The sequence below is a fragment of the Cyrtonyx montezumae genome, unplaced genomic scaffold (assembly GCF_038088225.1).
Source record: "Cyrtonyx montezumae isolate F1298 unplaced genomic scaffold, pur_monq_1.0 scaffold_25, whole genome shotgun sequence".
NCBI lineage: Eukaryota > Metazoa > Chordata > Aves > Galliformes > Odontophoridae > Cyrtonyx > Cyrtonyx montezumae.
Window position 1 is genome coordinate 1695096 of NW_027071992.1, and position 19738 is coordinate 1714833.

At 38.0% G+C, this 19738-nt stretch overlaps 2 protein-coding genes across 2 annotated transcripts in view; both read right to left on the reverse strand.

The window, feature by feature from the left end:
• DMGDH (dimethylglycine dehydrogenase) overlaps nucleotides 1-19651 on the reverse strand; it is a 46675-nt gene extending 27024 nt beyond the window's left edge. Inside the window, exons 1-7 of the mRNA XM_065739779.1 lie at nucleotides 19524-19651; nucleotides 16414-16579; nucleotides 10182-10280; nucleotides 8802-8966; nucleotides 8208-8412; nucleotides 1398-1646; nucleotides 42-240 (exon numbers count right to left, since the gene is read on the reverse strand). Coding sequence (XP_065595851.1) covers nucleotides 42-240; nucleotides 1398-1646; nucleotides 8208-8412; nucleotides 8802-8966; nucleotides 10182-10280; nucleotides 16414-16579; nucleotides 19524-19633 — 1193 coding nt within the window. The 5' untranslated portion in view covers nucleotides 19634-19651. The remainder of the gene's footprint in view (nucleotides 1-41; nucleotides 241-1397; nucleotides 1647-8207; nucleotides 8413-8801; nucleotides 8967-10181; nucleotides 10281-16413; nucleotides 16580-19523) is intronic.
• The window catches only part of SERINC5 (serine incorporator 5), a 510096-nt gene continuing 492206 nt past the window's right edge, over nucleotides 1849-19738 (reverse strand). The window contains exon 13 of the transcript XR_010622422.1: nucleotides 1849-1861. The gene's annotated coding sequence lies outside the window, so the exon portion shown is untranslated. The remainder of the gene's footprint in view (nucleotides 1862-19738) is intronic.

Sequence of the window (19738 nt, forward strand, 5' to 3'; positions counted from 1 at the left end):
TTAATATGACAGGCAAAAGTTGCCATAACAAATTTACTCACCCAAACCCAATAGCTACCCAATAATTTCTGACACCTTGATGTGGTCCCACCATAGGAAGAATGTCTGGAGAATAGGTGATAGGACCTGAAATTGTGTTTATGATGTTTGCTTGTTTCAGAACTGGAACCATTTCCATAGCAGCCTCAACATATTCCATTATTCTGTCTAAATCAGATTCAAAAAGTTCTTTTCCAAAACCTGCAGAATATCATTATATACTTGTTAATTACACTGAAAATACTTAAATTTTAATTACAGTTATGCAGTCTAGATATATAAAGTTTATACAGAATTTATCAGTATTGTCAAACTTTTACCACTCTACATGAGAAAAATAGTATGCATAAGCCCCTAGTTAACTGCAGGATCAAGTTTACTGCCACTGCAGTTACACTGTCTTTTATACATATTTGTTTAACCCTAAGGTCATGCAAATTCAACAAAGAAGTAGAAAAGAAGTAGAGAAAGACAGAAACTTCCTTCCGTGTTAATAAGATCAATTTATTTTTCTCATTATGGCAACAACTTAAGGAGAGAAGAAAAGGTACTGCTTGGGTCAGCTTATGACTCCCATGCCGTTTACTGAATTCCTCGATATATTTCAGTCTTTAGTCTGTGCTCTAAGAATTACTGAACATCACTCTATAGAAGGACTTGTCACCAGTGGAGGCAACAAGCTTGGAAAACTGACAGTGTCATTCGAAGCCCAACAGTTTTAACTGTTTTTTTATATGAAACATCTGTGGGATTTTTTTAAACATAAATACACTGACTTACTTAATTTCTGTGAAGAAGTGAATAGAAACCTGAAGCGTAAGTGTATTACAGTATTTTTTTTTAATAATCAGCCATATGGCAAGTATGTGATACTTTTGTATAGGAATTCAGTACAAATCTACAGGTCTCTTCCACTTACACCTGAAAGCATTTCTTTGCTGACATCTCTGCTCCTACTTGTAAACCACATTACTTCTGAGAGAACAGTCAAAAAACTCAAACCAATTACTATGCTGGGCAGGACTGTAGCTTAAAAAAAGTCCCATTCACATGCAAAAGGGTGTATAAAGCAGAAACTGGATTTAATCACAATAAACAGATACCTATTCAGAGATGAGACAAGAATATGTGTCAGTTTTGTATCTTTTATGTCACATCTTTATTTCTTTTCTTTTTTTTTTTTTTTTTACATTAGAGGTCACAGCGATTCTTCAGAAAAAACATTTATGCACTGCAGTCATGTATTACAAGTACTTTCTGTTTTCCAACACATTTTGTGGTTTGATATGGTGGGATTTATATAGATTAAAACATACACTAGTATGTATCAGATCTGAAGATTTAATCTTTTTAGTTACCTGGTGGGACTCCATTTGTGACCCAAGAGTCCTGCAGCTTCATCTTCTCCTGACTTTCATACGGACCAAATAAAAGACCATCTCTTTCTTGCCTTAGATAAAATGATCCTTCTAAGTCACGAATCACAGGCAATTCTGTTTTTAGGGCTTTCACTTCAGGGACAGTTGACGTCACAACATACTGATGATGGACAGGTATGACAGGGTGCTGTAGGCCAATCATTTTGCCTATTTCACGGGCCCAAAAGCCTACAAAAGACAACAAACAAAACAAGAACATTCAAACACTTTCCATACAACTATTAGAAAATAACAGTAAAACATTATCTAAAAGCATTCTGTTTCATGGAATGTGAAGGATTTTTTTCCATGCTTTCACTTTTAAAATTATTTCTTGTATTATCCTGTGTTACTTTCCACCCATGAATTGACATTCTTGTTATTAATTTTACCACCAAACATTACTTGAGTAAATAGGTATTCAAAAACACCACTGAAAAATATGTTTCCAAAAGTTCAGAAGGTAATTCAGTTATTAGTTCCACAACCCTCACTGTTTGTTTCAAAGTAGGTTTGCAACACACAGAAATCAAAAACAAAAGTAGATAAATTAGCTCAATACAATAGCTGTTGCCCTAGCCTCTTATCTCAAACAAATCAGCTAGAATGCTTTTCCAAGAGAGGAGTCAAGTCCTAACACAGCAAGACAGTTCTTTCATCTAGCTCATCTTTCCCTCTTCTTTTATATGTACCATGCAAACTCTACAACTTATGCCTTCCATGTAATAGTCAGTTCATTATGATTTTCCTATTAGTAAGTAGTGAGTGTGCTCTCTTGCAGCTAATTAAATGTCCAGATACAAACCATCTGAAAAAGTGAGTAACAGTTTCCCAGGCCTTGAGCCTGTTCAAGGTACTTCATGTGAACTCCTACACATAAATAAAGGCCTATTTTTAATCTGTTAGGGTCCTTTCTGACCAGTTGTTTCTACCTTGTTAAGAAACATTCACTTAATGGTGTACCAGTGTGTTCTTAGTTTGAGCATGGCTCATGTCTGCTGTGAGGTCGGAATGAATAGATGAGAGAATCTACCAGATACAACAGACTGAGATGGCAGCTGCTCTTAGAACTTGGAAAGTCTTTCAACATGAGCCTCCTGACTCTTTGGATCAAAGAATGAAGATCTCAGAAATAGAAGTGAAAATAGAAAATCCAACAAAGCAGGAATTTCAGAGGAGTCTGTGGTGACAAGTGTTAGGGTTGCGAGAAGGCAGAATGGAAGATGAGGCTGAGGCAACAGGGCCTTTCAAATAAAAGGCAACGTGCTGTATGCACCCCCTAAAACGAGTTTGTACAGACCGGTTCCTGTATAACTGGCTGACTCCAAACTCTAAGAAAAACTATCAGCAATGTTTGCTACCTAATGGAGCTTCCCTTTCTCCTAGGCCTACAGTCATGACGATCAGCTTAACATGCAGCTTTTCTTTCTTTCTGCAGCTTTTTGAAGCTTACTTGGCTTCAGAACCAGTCTTCTCAATCTATATTTTTCCAAGAATTGGTCAAATTTTAGCTCACAGGACCCTGTGAGCACTAACATGCCTCAGTGATCTCACCTGTGACATTCACCTACATCCCTGCCCATGGGTCCTGTAGCACCACTTCTGCTCTGCTCAGTACCAGTCTGAGCTGGTTTGATTGGAGGTGTGCCTGTTTACAGCTCTGTCACAACCATGCCTGTGCCTGGCCATGGACCTCATTGATCCAGACCCTGATCTGTGGACTACTTCCCACTTTGGCCTCAACCCAATCTCGTCACCATGGACCTGCTTGTTGACAACTGAGCAGTCTCCGACCCTGGTTACTATTGACTTCCTGTCTTGTCTGTGGCCTGGGATTGACACTATATGTCACTGTGCATCTTCTACACAAATTTCTCTGGAAATCTCAACAACGGGTAGATGACAAGTGCCTGTCTGTGGCCTGCCCCACTCTTTCCCTTGCACAGTACAGGACGAGGCCCTTGCTGGCAAGATCCTTGCCCTCCTGGCCTTATTTCCATGCTTCTACAGAGAGCAATCATCCCATGCTGCTTACTGACACTTGGGCATACATCATCTCATCTCTGGCATGGCGTAAACCTGGGGCAATTAGAAAAGCTGAGTCGGGCTGTGCTGGCTTGGAGCCATTCCTTCATGCCAGGAGGGCTGTTAAATCTCCTACTTAATATTCCAAGCCAGCCTCAGGGATATAAAAACCCAGAGTTTATAAAATAAAAGAGTTTCCAAGAGGAAGTTTTTCTGTGATAACTCACTTGACAGTTGCTAAAAGACAGGTGAAGCAAGGGACAATTAAATCCAGGATGATGACTGGCATATTCAAACAACTAAAAGCCCCTGTTCAGTAAACATGAAAAAAAAAAATAGTATGTACTGTTCTGCATTTATCATATGTAAGACATTTGCTTCTGAACTGCATCCTCACTACTTGGGGAGACTCACAGACAGCACAGTTGTTAAAGTGGTCAAATTTGTTCAGATAAGATAGGGCTGTAGTTACAGAGATTCAAAAGATCTTTTTAGGGCTTCTGAAACCTGATTTATGCTTCTTAATGCAAAGAACAACCAAAAAAACCTAATGGAGTTGAATTTCCAGCACATCTTCAAGGGGCCATTATCACATGAAAAAAATGAACGTGAATTTAAGCACAGGCTAAGAGGACCTAAAGCTCACTAATAAAATCATTAAAAAGTAAAAAAGAAAAGTGTTCACTCACTTACTAGGTGTTCTGCACACTGCTCCTTTCTATCAACTCCAGGCCATTGACTAGTCAACTACAATCACTGTTAATACAGCTATTACAGTGCTTAAGACTTCTCAGAATCCTTAGGGTAAATTTAATTCATTCATATAAAAGAGAACTCTTTCTTCTAAATCAGCCAAAGATCTGGTCTTTACTACCTCTCTTACTGCTTCCAGAAATCTAGTAAAGCTCACCTAACTGTTACCCAATAATTAGCAGAAGTAGTAATCGGATGGTTTGACTTTATAAAGCATTTTGTGAATTTTTCTATATTAAATCTTTGTCCAGAAAAGGCATGTACTAATCATTTAGAAATCTCTCAGATCTGAAAGCAATGCTCTCATTCTTGAAGTTCTGACATAGGAACACTGTAGATGTGTTAACATGGCTGCATGCATAAACACGTATATATATGATATGTGTGTATATGCATACATACATACATACACATATCATACAATGGAACGGCACATCAAGATCGATAGGGGGCTTATTTTGATCTGGACATTTCCAGGCCACCTCCACAGAATTTTAAAATAAGGCCAGTTGAAATCCATGTAAGAGTAAAGAAAGTGAAATAGCACATCTAGCATCACATTCTCTTGCCAAAAATGTTTAGATTTAAAAGAGATATTTGCAAAAAATACTCCAGGCATGATATTAAAAGAAATTCAATATTCTGCTTACTTGTTAAAAGAAAATTAGAGGAAAACATTAGAGAAAACATATTCAAGATCCTCAAAGTAAAAATGGTAGACGATTTTAGAACTCTGAAACTTAACTTTGCTTCTTTGAAAATTATTTTCCTTTTTTTTTTAACTAGAAAAACATAAAGTTTCCAGAAATACATGGCAAACAATTGATTTTAAACTGCCAATGAATTAAAAGAAAGTACTTCAGGCGTGCTTAAAATAAAACCTTACATATTGTACTTCTAAAAAAAATCATACTTAAACTAAATGCTCATTTAATTGTTTAAATCTACAACAGCTGGCATTTACTAAATGAAATATATCATACTCTCTTTGTTTAAAGTTTTTGAACCATGTGCAAAAGCCATTATAAACACAAAAATGACAACAGAGAGAATATGCTCTCTGAAACAAAATTATAATTGGAAGCAGATGTCAAATCCTATCACAGCTAGAAGAGATAAATGAAGGCATAAATTACATCTCAAGGACATTTATAAAGATTAAATTCTAGAGATCGCAAACATCTGATGCAGAAATATTTACTGGTGATATTACTGAGCGTATCTGTTCAACTATGTAATCTATCTCTTGTATTTAAAAGAAGATAAAATCTTCCATCACTATACATGTACAAATGGTAATATACAGATTGTGTACAGGCCTGAACATGTGTGCTTACGTATGAATATACATATATATTGTACAAATTAACTAAATCCACTATTTTTGCAGATTTTAATTAACTTTCTGTTATAAATAGGCTGAAAATCACTCTAGCAGGCTCAATACCAGTTAGCTCACGTCAGAGATTATTTATTAGACATCTGCTCTCTTCCAAAATGGAAATCGCACATAAGGAACAGCTAAAGATTGGTTGAAACTAGTTTACTCCAATTCCAGTTCCATGACAGATGCTGGCTGGGGGATGAGGGAGGAAGAGAGAATGTGGAGAGCCCTCTGCTATATTCTTCGCTCATATTGCAACATGAGCCTTAAATAGGATCTCTGAATTATACTATTCAGGAACTGTAGTGGAATGCGATAAGGCTGAGAAGAAGAATAAATGTTAGCTGATGGTACATTTACAAAAAATATGGGTTATACAGTATTAAGTATACATCCTTAGCCAGAATGTAAAACGACATGTACTTCTAGTGTTCATTTTGGCTGAACAGTTAGCAGTATATTTTTGGATTAATAAGTTATTAAGTCAGAAAAAAGACTTTGAAAAACTTGTAAGGGCTCATTTTGATTTTAGCAAACTCTGAGAAGCAGTTACTAGAGGATTCTGCCTATTTTCAAATTGATGTATAAGCCAAAGAAAGACAAATACACTACAAAAATTTAAGGAAATTACTACATATGCAGTACTCATAGTTCATATGGTGCAGAGTCAATATTTTGGAATTATAAATATCTACAAGTTTGGGGCCTAAATGAGAAGTCTGACTGCCAAAATTGCTCTTCGTTCCATAATTCTGGAATGTTTCCAGACCAATACATCCATCCTGTCTAAGAAATGACACAAGGATCCTAGTAAGAGAAGTTGTGATTTTGTAACTGAACGCTGTCATGAAACAGTTCATGACCCAAATAAACAAAGACAAAACTAAGACAATCTAAATATTGATGCCTTTCATATTCTAAGTGCTTGACTTTGCAGTGTACATAAAACTAATTTGGCTTCCCTGTCTGTGTGGTTGCCTCTTTTCTAGCAAGCGCACTGAACTCCTCTAGACATCTTCAAAATGTCATTATGGCACACAACACTGACATCATGACAGTCTATGAACTCAAGGTAGGATATTTCAGCAACACTGATAGCAACAGCAGATGAGCAACTATGTATGGAAAGTGTATATGATGAGAAAGCACACTTTTCAATGGGTTTCTCAATCTTTACTGAAAGGCTGGAATGATTTAATGCAGGGCTCTTCACATTCCTGAAATGAAAAGGTCACCTAGTACATACCATTTCTCTATCCAGAGTACCCAGAGTACAACCCTTTTAACTCAATTCCCTCCAAATGACTCACCATTCAGACTTCCTACCATCCTTTATCAGATTGTTTTTTTTCCAGGTACAAGTCAGTTTCCCTCCTTTGTCATGTCCTGTTCCACTTGCTTTGTCTTCCTTCCAGCCCATTCACCTCTACCTTTCTCTTGCTTCTCTTACTTCTTGATTCTTCTGCTTCTTTCAACCTGAGATAGCTCAGACAGCTTCAAATTTCCAGTTCCATTTTCTCCCAAATCTAGTTCTCAAATATCCTTCCTCATCTTTTTTTTTTTTTTTTTTTTCCAAAAAAGCTCCTCCACTTCCTGTAATGAAACATACTGGATCCCTTTAAGCTATCTCCTTCTTTTGTGTCTTCCTCACTGTTGACTTCCCCACAGACCCTCACAGTCTTACCTTCCTTATTCAACACCTCTCAGGTCTTGTGCCAAAGTTGCCAGAGCTCCCAACCACATTCTAGGACCTTTCCCAAACATATGACCCTCCCAAATTACTCTCTTTCCAATCCAATCCACTCATATTTTTAACTACTAGCCATAGTTATTCTACCCACGAACAAGAAGAGTACCTGCCTCACTCAAATTGTTTAGGAAAACGAAAACAAATACTGTTTGAAAGCTCTCTGAAACAGAAACATCAGTTTGGCTTCTTTAACAAATGAAGAATAAAAATTGCGTATGTAAATACAAGCTCCTTGCAAATGGGAAATTTTTATTATGTGTGAAAATGCACTGTTAAGCAAAGCGTACATTTAAAATAATAATCAAAGGAAAACAAAATTCTTCCCTTTTAATGATATATGGATAGAGATAAGTCTTAAGGAAAGATAATACTGAAATGGGCAATTATCTTATTCAGTACAAGTCCTCAGCCTCTTCACAAAACAAACAAACAAATAAACAAAACTGAAGATAATTCTACTTCATTTGTACAATCCCATCTGCCTAAGTAACCCTCCTAAGATTTTAGAGACAACATTCATTCACAGACTGTTTCTTCTACACAGTTTACTGCATAATAGAAGGGGTCTCTTCTGCTTCTAAAATCTAACAAGATAGCCTAACTAGTAATTTCTGGAGACAAGCAAGAAAGAAATATTATTAATGCGTAGTCAAGGGCAACTAACTGAAGAGCTAAACTTTCACAATAATGTGAAGTAATATGCACAGAGTATATTTTACCAAAAACGAATACTCAAAATTATTGCTCATTTCTGTAAATCACACAGTTTATTACAGATCCTCAGTGTCACCTGGTTTGTAAATCAGAAGAGAATAAAAATTATTATGTTAAATCCTACCTGCAGTATTCACAATTCTCTTCGCTTGAATTACTCCAAGTGGAGTTTCAACCTCCCATGTCCCATCTGATCGAGGGTTTAGATTAGTCACTTGGACTGGGTAATTTAATTGGGCACCATATTTTCTGGCTCCTGCAGCCAAAGCCATTGTCAGAGAATAGGGATCTATATGACCATCTCCAGGGTTATACAGGCCTGCTAAAACCTATGTAGATGAAAACCACACAAAATGAAAGGTAATAAAAATCAAAATCAACTAATTTTGTTTCAAAAATGCTTTATTTTCTAAATGTGATCTACCTCTCAAGTAAAACTTAAGGAATCAAATCAAAATAAATTTTAAAAACTTAGAGTAATATAGTGCTGACTTAACAGTGGCCCTAATGAAGAAAAATTACACAGTTCTCCCATGAAATTAAAGGCTCCAATGCTTTGGAATTATAGCATATTCACTAAAAAACGAGTGATTCATGCATTTTTTCACTGAAAAACAAAAGCTTCTCATGCCATTTGTATACACAGGCTCTAAAATTAAATATCTAGTCAATATTTAAATGCAATTGAAGTTATTTTTCTTAAAATTAGGTTCTTTACCTTATCCATGTTCAATAAGGGGAATAGCTCTTGCACTTTCTCAGGTGGAATGAGGTACTGCTCTGTTGGATGCCAACCAGCACGTGTCATTTGGTATTTGAATTCATCCACCCTAGTAGGGGTTGACGCAATTCTGATGCTGCCAGGTTGATGAAACCCCACAGCCTAAATGAAAAAGCAAAAGCTAAATACTGTAAGAATCTTTACTTAACTCCGTACATGCACGTTCCTATGCTATGGAAAGTCCACAGGAATTCTGTCATTAACATGACTGAAAAAGAGCCATGCAAGTCAAGCATTCTTGAAGGAACAGGATTTAGAAGTAAATACTTTTTTTTAATATTATAAAATGAGCTTCCCAAATAAATACATACTACCATCAAAAAAGTTCTAAAAAGCTTTTATTAATATTTGATTAATATTTTAATTTATAGGTTCACATTTAAAACAGAAAATCAGATACCTCTGAAAAAAAACCCAACATAATAGTTTATATTAACATTTATCACCTATGTAATTTTCTACTGAGATACAGCAGAATAAATCTAGCTGACGAAGCACTTTTATTAACACAATGAATAATCCCTCTCCCTTTTGCCTTTCTGATAATGTAGACATCCTTAAATATTTAGACAGTGAATGCTCACTTTTTGGTATATATTATGTACTTCATCTTTTCTCTGTTACTTCACAGGATGTTAATATGGCTTTTAGTAGAACTCCCAATGACAATTTGCTGTAGTATCTTATCTAGTTACAGAAAATGGCAACAGAAAGAAGAAAAAAGCTTGTTATGACAATTAATAAGCTAGTAGACTAGTACTATGATTGCCACACAGTTTCAACTGTAGTATGAAACGAGCATGAGTGTAGTGAAATGAATGGCTAAATGATGCCAGATAAGGAATACATCCCCCTCTCTGCATACCCATTCCTTAAGTCACTAAATAAAAGCATGACTTCTAAAGGGATATGAAGAATTGCAGCAATCTTCTTAAGTACTGACTATCATATCATATTAAGTTAAAAGTGGGCACATTTAAAGCAGGAATTTATCCTAATCAATCCATTCATTCCAGATCCTTGATGCTATTCTAGTTCCTACAGCAAGATAAAGTTGCAGACACTCTATCTGCTGAACTTCTGAGATGTTTGATGAAAACCATCTTAAACTTTACAAAGATCTTGGAAACAATCTAAAATATTTACTGATCAAGCATCAGACTTCAGTATTGACATGCAGGCAGAATATATTTAAATAAAAGGTAAGCCTTATGATATTTTTGAACAATTATATGCAATCTGTCCATTCCAAACTCATTTGTAAGACTATTAATAAGATTTATATTTATTTGAATTAACACTTAAGAAGTCAGTTACCTGTCCAGTCTCTTCTTCCAGCTTTTCATAGAGTTTGATGCTGTAAGCATGGATTTTCTTCAGGTTTATTCCAGGATGAAAATAAGTAGTTAAGCCAGCCTCAAAAAAGAAACAGGAACAACAACACAGTGATTCAATTAGAAATACAACGTTTTCTTTCCCTCCTTTCAACTGTCACTCAAAAAAGGAACTGTCAACATACTGTAAAGAAAAGCAACACATGGATTGGGACAAGTGTCATGAAAATAAAACCAAAATCCTATCCCTACTTAAGGCATTCTTCTCTGCACACATGTTTTTCCACCTGTCCTTTCTCATCAAATTTGGCAGCTCCAGATACTCCTGCAGTTGTCTCTCCTATGGTTTCCTTTCTTCCTTAAATTATAAAGTTGTTCCAAATCATTTGGAAGTGACACACAACCCTCATCAACTTCGGTTTCTGCAGTTGCTGTGTTTCAGAAGTAAAATAAGAAATTGGTATAGTATTTTGCACACTGTTTTTCTATGTTTGACTTCAGAAAGCTGATGAATCCCTTTGGGGCCATACAAATGTGAAAGCAAGTTACTGCAGCCTTTTCTGCATTTAAGGAAACTATTCACTTGCCTCCTCTAGAGGCAGCTGTGTCAATCTAATGACACTCATAACTGCAGATATTGAGCAACTATAAAAAGCAGAGTTTAGGTCTTACAATAGTTAAGCACGTCTTTGTATCTCCAGAATACATCTCACTAAAATCCTTCTTCCAAGTCAGACAACAGCAATGAAAAAGCACATTATGTTTTCAACCTGAGTAACTACATTGTTTTAAATGTATTCGTGTTTCCTCTTTGCTGACTAAAATATATCTTATTCACAGATAATAATTGCTTTCCTTATTAACTCAAATTATATATGAAGGATACATTTACTTGCATGGATATACTAAAGTACGGTACAGGGACTTTTAAAATTTTTAAAGGAAATAGACACCAGAGTTCACCTTTGAGTTCATAGCTGTTTTGTGGTAAAAACAGCAGGGAATCCAAAGGTAAAAATTAACACACATAGTAGAGTTTTAGGCTAGCCACAGTGCAAAAATTTTTTCCTACTTTTCTTCATGTGGATTTTATCTTTCTAATATCTTAAAGTTTATATACAACACCATAGTGTAGCAAATGAGTGAAATTACACATTTTTCAGTTGTATTTTATTTTTACATGTGGCTGCAGTTCCCTAAGCATGTTTAATATTGTTTGTTAACCAAACAATTTAAGCTTAAAAGTGAACATGTAAGTCCACAGAATATCCACCAAAGGCCACATTAAATGCAAAACAAATACCTTAGATTCAGGAAGTACTTAAACCAGGTAGATATTCTAAGGAAGTATTCCTTGTTGTTTTCTTGTTAGGATATTGGCTCATCTGTATCATTGTGGACACAGAGACTGGGTATGTGACTGTGCATGGTTTTGATCTCACTTGGTACATGTGGTTTTATGTGGTTGTGAACATGTTATTTAATTTCCTCAGTTAATTAAAACCCAGGGCTGCCTCAGTGCAAAATATGTAATTAAAACTTGCTTACCACCTAAAAAATAAGCCCTATAGGGCTTTTTTCTGTGTATAGGGAATAAAACAATAAATTAGGCACTGAGGTTTACATTTCTTCAGACACTTGCAATAACCAATGAGTAATTCATTCATTTGTACTTGGAAGTTCTGCCATCTCATATTATTTTTAGTCTTCTATTGTTCATGAAAATGTTTTCTGTTTGATCTTCTGTTGTTTTTATAAATTTAGCAGTATCTTTTCCAAAGTTAAGGAAATTCCATTTTAGTGGCCACTGTTAGTAAGGTCATTTTAACCAATGAATCACAGATTACTTACAAATTAGTTATGAAACCATCAAAATGTATTTAATTTCAAGAATCTATGACAATAATCTTTTTAAGAAAAGAATTCTAAACACATTTAGAATGTGTTTAGAATTCTCGTGAAAAAACTTTCTGATTTCAGGAATGTAATGAGGAGACAAATATAACTTAACTGGACTGCAACAAAATTAAGATAATACAATTACAGAATAATTTAGGCTGGATAGTATCTCAGGAGTTCTGTAATCTCATGCTTTATGCAGGGTCAGCTGTGAGATCCAATCAGTTTCCGCAGTTTTCTCCAGCCTGGAAAATCTCCAAGGACAGAAACTACTCAATGTCTATGGACAATTATTTTCATACTTTGCATTTGCACTTGATAAATTTCATGAAGTTGTTGTTAATCCATCCCTCTGGTCTATTCAGATCCCTCAAAAGGCCCTGCCCTTTATTGTATTGACTGGTTTCCACAGCTTGGTGTTAACTGCAAACTTGACGAGCATGCGCTTTTGTCTCTTGCTCTAGGTCACTGATAAACAAGATGGGTCCAAGGACAGACCCATGTGACAACTCTCTTGCTACCAATTTTGGGTAGAATATGATCCATTAACCACTACCCTCTGAGCACAAGCATACAGCCTTTTATCAGATAAAATATTTAGATGTCCTTGACATACAGTCCATAAAATCTTAAAACTGAATATAGAAGTATTATGGGAGACATAACAGTCTTGCTGAAGTTCAGGCAGATGACATAAGCTGCTCTCCTCTTGTCCCCAGTATCAGTCATTTTGACATATAAGGTACTGGATTTGGTCAGATGTGTTTTACATTTAAGAAATCTATCCTGACTGTTCCCAGTTATGTTCTTCTTTATGGGCCCAGACATATATCTGAAACTTGCTCCACGATTTCCTAAGAACCAAAGGAAGGCAAGTTGCTGGCCTTTAGCTCTGCAGTAATCTCTTTGGATTCTTATGAAGTTGGACACTTTTGTCCTTTTCCAGATGTAGGTACTTCCTTCAACTCCATAGTCTTTCAAAAATGATACAACAGCAATCTTGCAATGCCATCAATGCATCCTTGGATTCAGACCATGTGAGCCAATGTATCTGCAGAAGTCAAGTTCTAGTAAAACCCGGACATTCTACTTATTCACTGCTGATAATTCCTCTATTCTCCAAACTGTTTTTGTACAATCACAGAGGCACAAGAAACTTTGCCATGGAAACTGGTAGTCGAGGCATTGAGTATTTCAGATTTATCAGTGTGCAGTATGGCTCAATCACCAACCTCACACAGCAGAGTCCCACATTTCCCTCGTTCAGCATTTTAATGCTAATGTAACACTGAAAGATAACATTGGCCTTAATGTTCCTGGCAAGTTACATCCCCATTACACACCTATACTTTTTATTTTATTTATTACCTCTTTGTAGCCATTTTCTGCTTCCACTTCTTGCATACTACGCTTTTGTATTGAAATCTGGTCATGGTTTCCCTGCTTAACTTAGCTGGCCTACCAGAATGTCACCCTGAATTTCACAGTGAACCAATATCATACTTGAAGATTTAAGTTTTGCTCTGTTCTTGTGAGATAGATTTTCTTCTTGTAGGTGACCATGAACAATGAAAATAATTTTCTTAGAATGGACATTACGCTATAAAAATTGACACAGAAGTTTCAAAGCATATTCGTATGTTAAATGTTTATATTTTGATGCATTCTTTTCATTTTATTCCAATCTGGTCAGCATCCTTGAGTGAAATGGCATCAACACTTTTACCACTACCATCAGCTTTTCTTAGGAGTTTGACCAAATCTTAACAGGTTTTTATTTGTCTTGTGCTGTGATTTATTAACTATCAGCAGCAAAATCAATTGAATGTTGCAAGAATAAGTATTACATAGCAGAACGATACTTGACACATTTTCTTAGAAAACACCTCTTAAAAAAATAACTACACAAGAACTACTTGCTGGATCTTATATATGCATAGTTCAGTTCTTAGAACTTCAGTAGTAAGACTGCCAACAATCTGATCTGCCAGATACTACAACTTCAAGAACTCCACGTTCTTGAAGCCCTAGTCCTGACCTACTTTGCATTCATATAATAACCATTACTTTGTTATAGCTAGGTAGGATTAAAAAAGAGCAGCACACCCCCCATTATTTACATCTACTCATTACTTCTCATCATTATCACTGTTAACAAAAGAGTGAGCATACTTTCCACCTTGTTTTCATTTCAATATAATGAAAGTCAGACAAATTTATCTCAGACTGAGACATGGAATAAAGTTTTGGCAGTAACACTGGCAGGAGTATGATCTATATGAAACATGATCCTGAGCTCTGGAAGGACTTACTAGCCTGTGAAAGAGAAAATCTGGTATACTATAGCATTATCTGGTACTTTATAGCAATATCAGAATCAGGCTTTCTCAGATTATGGGGCTGCAGACAACATGCTGTGTGCCATTCCACATGCTAACTACATGTGTAATTTTCATTTAAACCTAGCATTGTATCACACTGAGGAGGCCACTGATAAATAAATATACAGTACCTACTGCAGTGAAGAACTGAATCACAATTTTTATGTCCTTGATCTTGTGAAAGAACATTTTCATCTTCAGATACAGCACTGTAACACTGAATTCTAACAGCAATACTATACTACGTATTTTACTTCACAGTTTTTTCTGATCTGCCTCCTACAGGGTATCCTGCTGTGTTAATCACCACATTCTGTTGCATCAGGGACTACAAAGCAGCACTTTCGCCCTCTCTGCTGTGGTCCTGTCCCTATCCTTACAGCAGAGCTCCTCACCCAGTGCTCCATCATTACACTCACTAGGATGTGAGAGCCAAATAGGGAAGGATTGGTTGACAAAGTTACAAGTAACAATCTAGGGGGAGAGTACAACAACAAAACACTTAGAAACAATTCCCCCTGTATGATTTCAGTTTAGAATAGAATTCAGTCTGCAACTCTTATATGCTAAAAACAAATTATTTATTCAACCATTTCACAATCATCATCCCATTTCAAGATGCATGACCTGACATTTTCTATATACTGTTCTCTTCTTTTTACTGTATCAACTACACTGTGACTGTCTAAAATAAATGTAATTAATGGATTTTGTTTTCCTAACTCCACACAGTGTGTTTTTTCCTGCTTTTCTTCTGTCTCAGGCAGTGTTTTTTTCTAAATATCATTTTTTACTATTATTTTCTTGTAAGGCTCCAGACACACAAACATCTGTGTTATAATGAAGTTTTTCAAACTTCAGACCTCCTCCTCTGGGAAATGTAGGAGAACACAAATCAAACACGATCCACCTGAATCATCCTTCACTCAGATATTAGTTAGAAATATTGCATAAATGCTCTATTGTATTAACAGAAAAAATCCATAAACAGCAAATGGTTGCTTTTATATCCATTTTTATTACTATACACAGGAATAGCTTTCTCCTAACTTCACCTGAGTGTAGCTTGAAGTGAGTGTAAAAAGCAACTATGATTGCGGCAGGCTTTATTTTATTTCTTTACACTACCTACTGCAGACAGACATACAAAATATGTAGTTACATGCATGCATGCTGTACATTACTGCATCCAGTTGACTAGCATCGTAAGAAGAGGTGTCCCCACCTGTCACTATTACACTATTAATGATATGTTTTGTAATTCTTTTAATAAGAGTACAGACAACTGGCCTTACAAAACCAAGGTGTACCATTGTTATTTTTGCTCCTCCATTTTATGCAATGCCAGGGATGGCAGGAAAGAAAGCTGCTGCCTCTAACAAGAAACAGTTCTGGGACAGTGATATTCCCTGAGAATTGGACAATGCTGCTGCTTCTCTATCACTCTATCACTCTATCACTTCTCTATCACCTTTTTCAGGATAGCATGCATACTAAAAATGATTAAGCATAAAATAATGCCAAATTTCACATTTCTGGTTTATGCATCACTTCCAGATATACTTCCAGGATAAGGTGAATTACTTATGAAATAAAAAATTAAGTTTAAAAAATTCAAGTTGCACTAAAGTATAAAGTCTACTTCCTGCTAATTACAAAAAATGTCTAATAATGCTAACAGTTATCTTTCACCAATTCCAAAATACCATCAGTATTTGCCCAGATTTTCACAAATGAGTAAAGTATACTGTGGATAGCTAAATCAACTTTGAAAATTCAGAGAAAGTCTATACAGAACCTGGTGCTAAAGTTCATAGGTATGAAATAATCAAAATAGCATCTTGAAAGCCGGGGAATGAAAGGGAAATGAAATTTCCACAACCGTTAGATAAACAAACTGTTGTTAATCTCAGAGATTAACAAAATATTCCTTACTGCATGCCAAGTAGATCCTGCAGTGAGCTCAGATTTTTCCAGTAGCAAGACATCCTGTAAGCCAGCCTTAGCCAAGTGATAGGCTAGACTAACACCAACACAGCCGCCTCCAATAATCACTGTGTCTGCTTTATCTTTCCCTAAGGAAGGAGATTGGTCTTCTTTCCTAGGGGAAACAAAATAATACAGTTACAAAAAGACAACTGAACATTTGTCCATTTTCACTGCTTACAATTCCAAACACAGCACAATTTGGTCCCTGCTTGAGAATCTAAGCGCCTTAGAATTTAACCTATTCACACTTACCTTCTTTTAAAGTAAATGCTCCAAAAAAATCTTCATACATACATAGTACTAATGAATCCACAAAGCAAATGTGCTTCCAATCTCAGCTTTAAACTTTTGTTATTTGTGCCATTTATTCTTATATCTGGACCTCATTTCTTAATGACAACCTGTACCCCACAAGCAACATAAAAATCTAGCTTTCCAAAAATGCTACAGTGCATGCAACAGTCTTCTAAAAATTGTGATCAGCATGGCTGTGGTCAGTGGTGCAGAGTCTAGTTTAAGGCATACAGCTAGCGGAGTTCCCCAGGGGTTGGTACTGCATCACTCAACGTCTTCATCAGTGGCCTGGATGAACAGACAGAATGCATCCATGGCACACTTGCTGATGATACAAAGCTGGGAAGAGCAGCTGACACACGTGAAGGCTGTGCTGCCACTCAGCAAGACCTGGACAGGTTGGAGAGTTGGGTAGAGAGGAATCTTATGAGGTTCAATGCAGTTAAGTCGTATTTCTAAACCTAGGGAAGAATAACTGCACAGTATAGGTAAGAGGCTGATTTGCTGGAAAGGAGATCTGCAGAGAAGGGCCTGGGTGTCTCAGTAGGCAATTGGATGGCTGTGAGCCAGCAATGGCCAAGAATTACACGGAGATGCGTTAAAAAGAACACAGTCAGCAGGCTAAGGGAGGCGATCCTCCCCTTTTACTCTGCCCTAGTAAGGCCACGTAAATGAATACTGCGTCCAGTCCTACAGCGCTACAACGATGATGAGGAACCTGGAGCATCCCTCTTCTGAAAAAAGGCTGAGAGACTCAGGGCTGTTCAGCCTGGAGAAGAGTGACAGGATTTTATTAATGTTCATAAATATCTAAAGGGTAGGTGTAAAGAGGATGAGTCAGGCTTTTGGTGTTGCTGGATGACAGAACAAGGGACAATGGGCACAAAACTGGAGCACAGGAAGTACCATACAAACATGAGGAAAGACTTAACATGTTTTGATGGTGCTAGAGCACTGGAACAGGTTGCTCAGAGAGGTTGTGGAGTCTCCTTCTCTGGAGGTATTCAAAACCTATCCAGATGTTTTCCTGTGCAACTTACTGTAGGGAACAAGTCTTATGAGGTGCCACTGAGGGAACTGGGATTATTTAGTCTGGAGGAGGCTCAGGAGAGACCTTCTCACACTCTACAACTGCCTGGAGGGAGGCTGTGGTGAGATAGGGGTTGGCCTCTTCTCTGATGTAACTAGAATGGGACTAGGATTGTGAGGAAATTGCCTCAAGTTGAGCCAGGGGAGTCTCAGGCTGGACATTAGAAAAAACACCTTCTCTGAAAGAGTGGTCAAGCACTGGAACAGGCTGCTCAGGACAGTGGCAGTCACCAGCCCTAGAGGTGTTCAATAAGTGTTTTAAAGTTGCACTGAAGAACATGGTGTGGTGAGAACTATTGGTGACAGATTAACAACTGGACTGGATGATCTTGGAGGTCTTTCCCAACCTTGGTGATTCTGTGATTCTATGAGCCTGCTTTAGTGGGAGACTGGACTAGATGATCTCCAACACATACTATTTGCCAATTCTGTGAAAATGCCTAATTAGGAAAGTTCTCTAATGTGTCAGCAGACTACATCAGTGTTCATGAACAATGAAACTTAGTTTTTATTTCCATGTTCTTCCTATTTTAACAAGTTTTCTTTTTCTGAAGTCAGAGCATTATGAAAATAGTTTTTTCTCAATTGCTTGCATACAGCCGCTAAGCTGCACTACAGTTCCAGTCACTTTACACCAGGGAAAACCAGAACTGATACCACAGGCAGCTCCATCCTTCTCTATCTTGTGTGATCCCCTCCTCTGCTCTTTCTCCCACAGACTGTGAAACAGCAAGCAGATCAGGAAATTTATCCAAATTAAAACCAGCCATTTTTTGGATGAGTGAGACAAGGTCAGACCTCTTTGTGCAGGAGATGTTTCAGACAGCTGTGAAGCTGCAGCATCTGTTGCTCCAGGACAGTTAATCAATACTCTTTTAATTTTATCTCCACTCTTCTTCCACACAGCTTTTCGCTCTTAACTTTTAACTTCTCTGACATAAGGCTATCTAAAGTGCAACAGGTCTTTCACCCACCCGCATTCAGAAATCCACGATGTCAGCTGTGTGTATTATGAACAATCTTATAAAACAATATCTTAGATATAAATGCAGGGGGAAGCATGCATGCTCACCATGTGGCAGCGAAAGAAAACAGAGGGAATCAGTGGACACCAAGAGTTCACTGTGGTTGACCTATACACACTCACACGCGTTCGTTGTCAAGATTACATATTAATCTTTTCCCAAGCTATCAGTAAACTGTTTAACGGCCTCATGTGAAATGCAGCAGCTCCTATACTGAATGCTGTTCTGAGGTACATATTAATCAGGGTCGAGCTTCTTCAGTTTGAATTTAAGACTTCACCCCCTGGCCTTCTGCTAGTTTTCAGACCAGCTCAGAATCCACTAAGCCCGTCTCCTGCGAACTCCACCACTCACCCCGATGTGACAGAATGTCACTGCGCGTGTGCCCACATCACCCACAGCACAATCGGCTCCGCTCTCCGCCAGCCGATGCCCCACCAGGAGCACCTCCCGCCCCACGGAGGAGCTTCCACGGCCCCCGCCACGTGGGTTTGCGACGGCTCGCGTACGTCGGCAGCGAAAGTCACCTCGGAGAGACCGCCGTTATCGGGCCGGGGGCCGGCGGCTCCCACACGTCCCGCGCCACACCGCAGCCAGCCCCGCACCCGCAGCCCCTCGCAGCCCCCTCGGCCCAGGGCCCGCACTCACCCGCCCCGGGCGCCCGCGGCGAGGGCCCGCGAGGCAGCGGAGGGGCCGGCACTCCCGCCGCGGCGCGGGAGCGGCAGGCGCCGCAGGGCAGCGCGCAGCACCGCGCTCATCCCGCACGGCTCAGGGATGCGGAGCGCTGGCGCCGCGCCCCTCCCGGCGAACAGCCCTCGCGGGGAGGGCCCCGGCCCGCCCCTTGGCCGCGGCTGCCGCGCGGG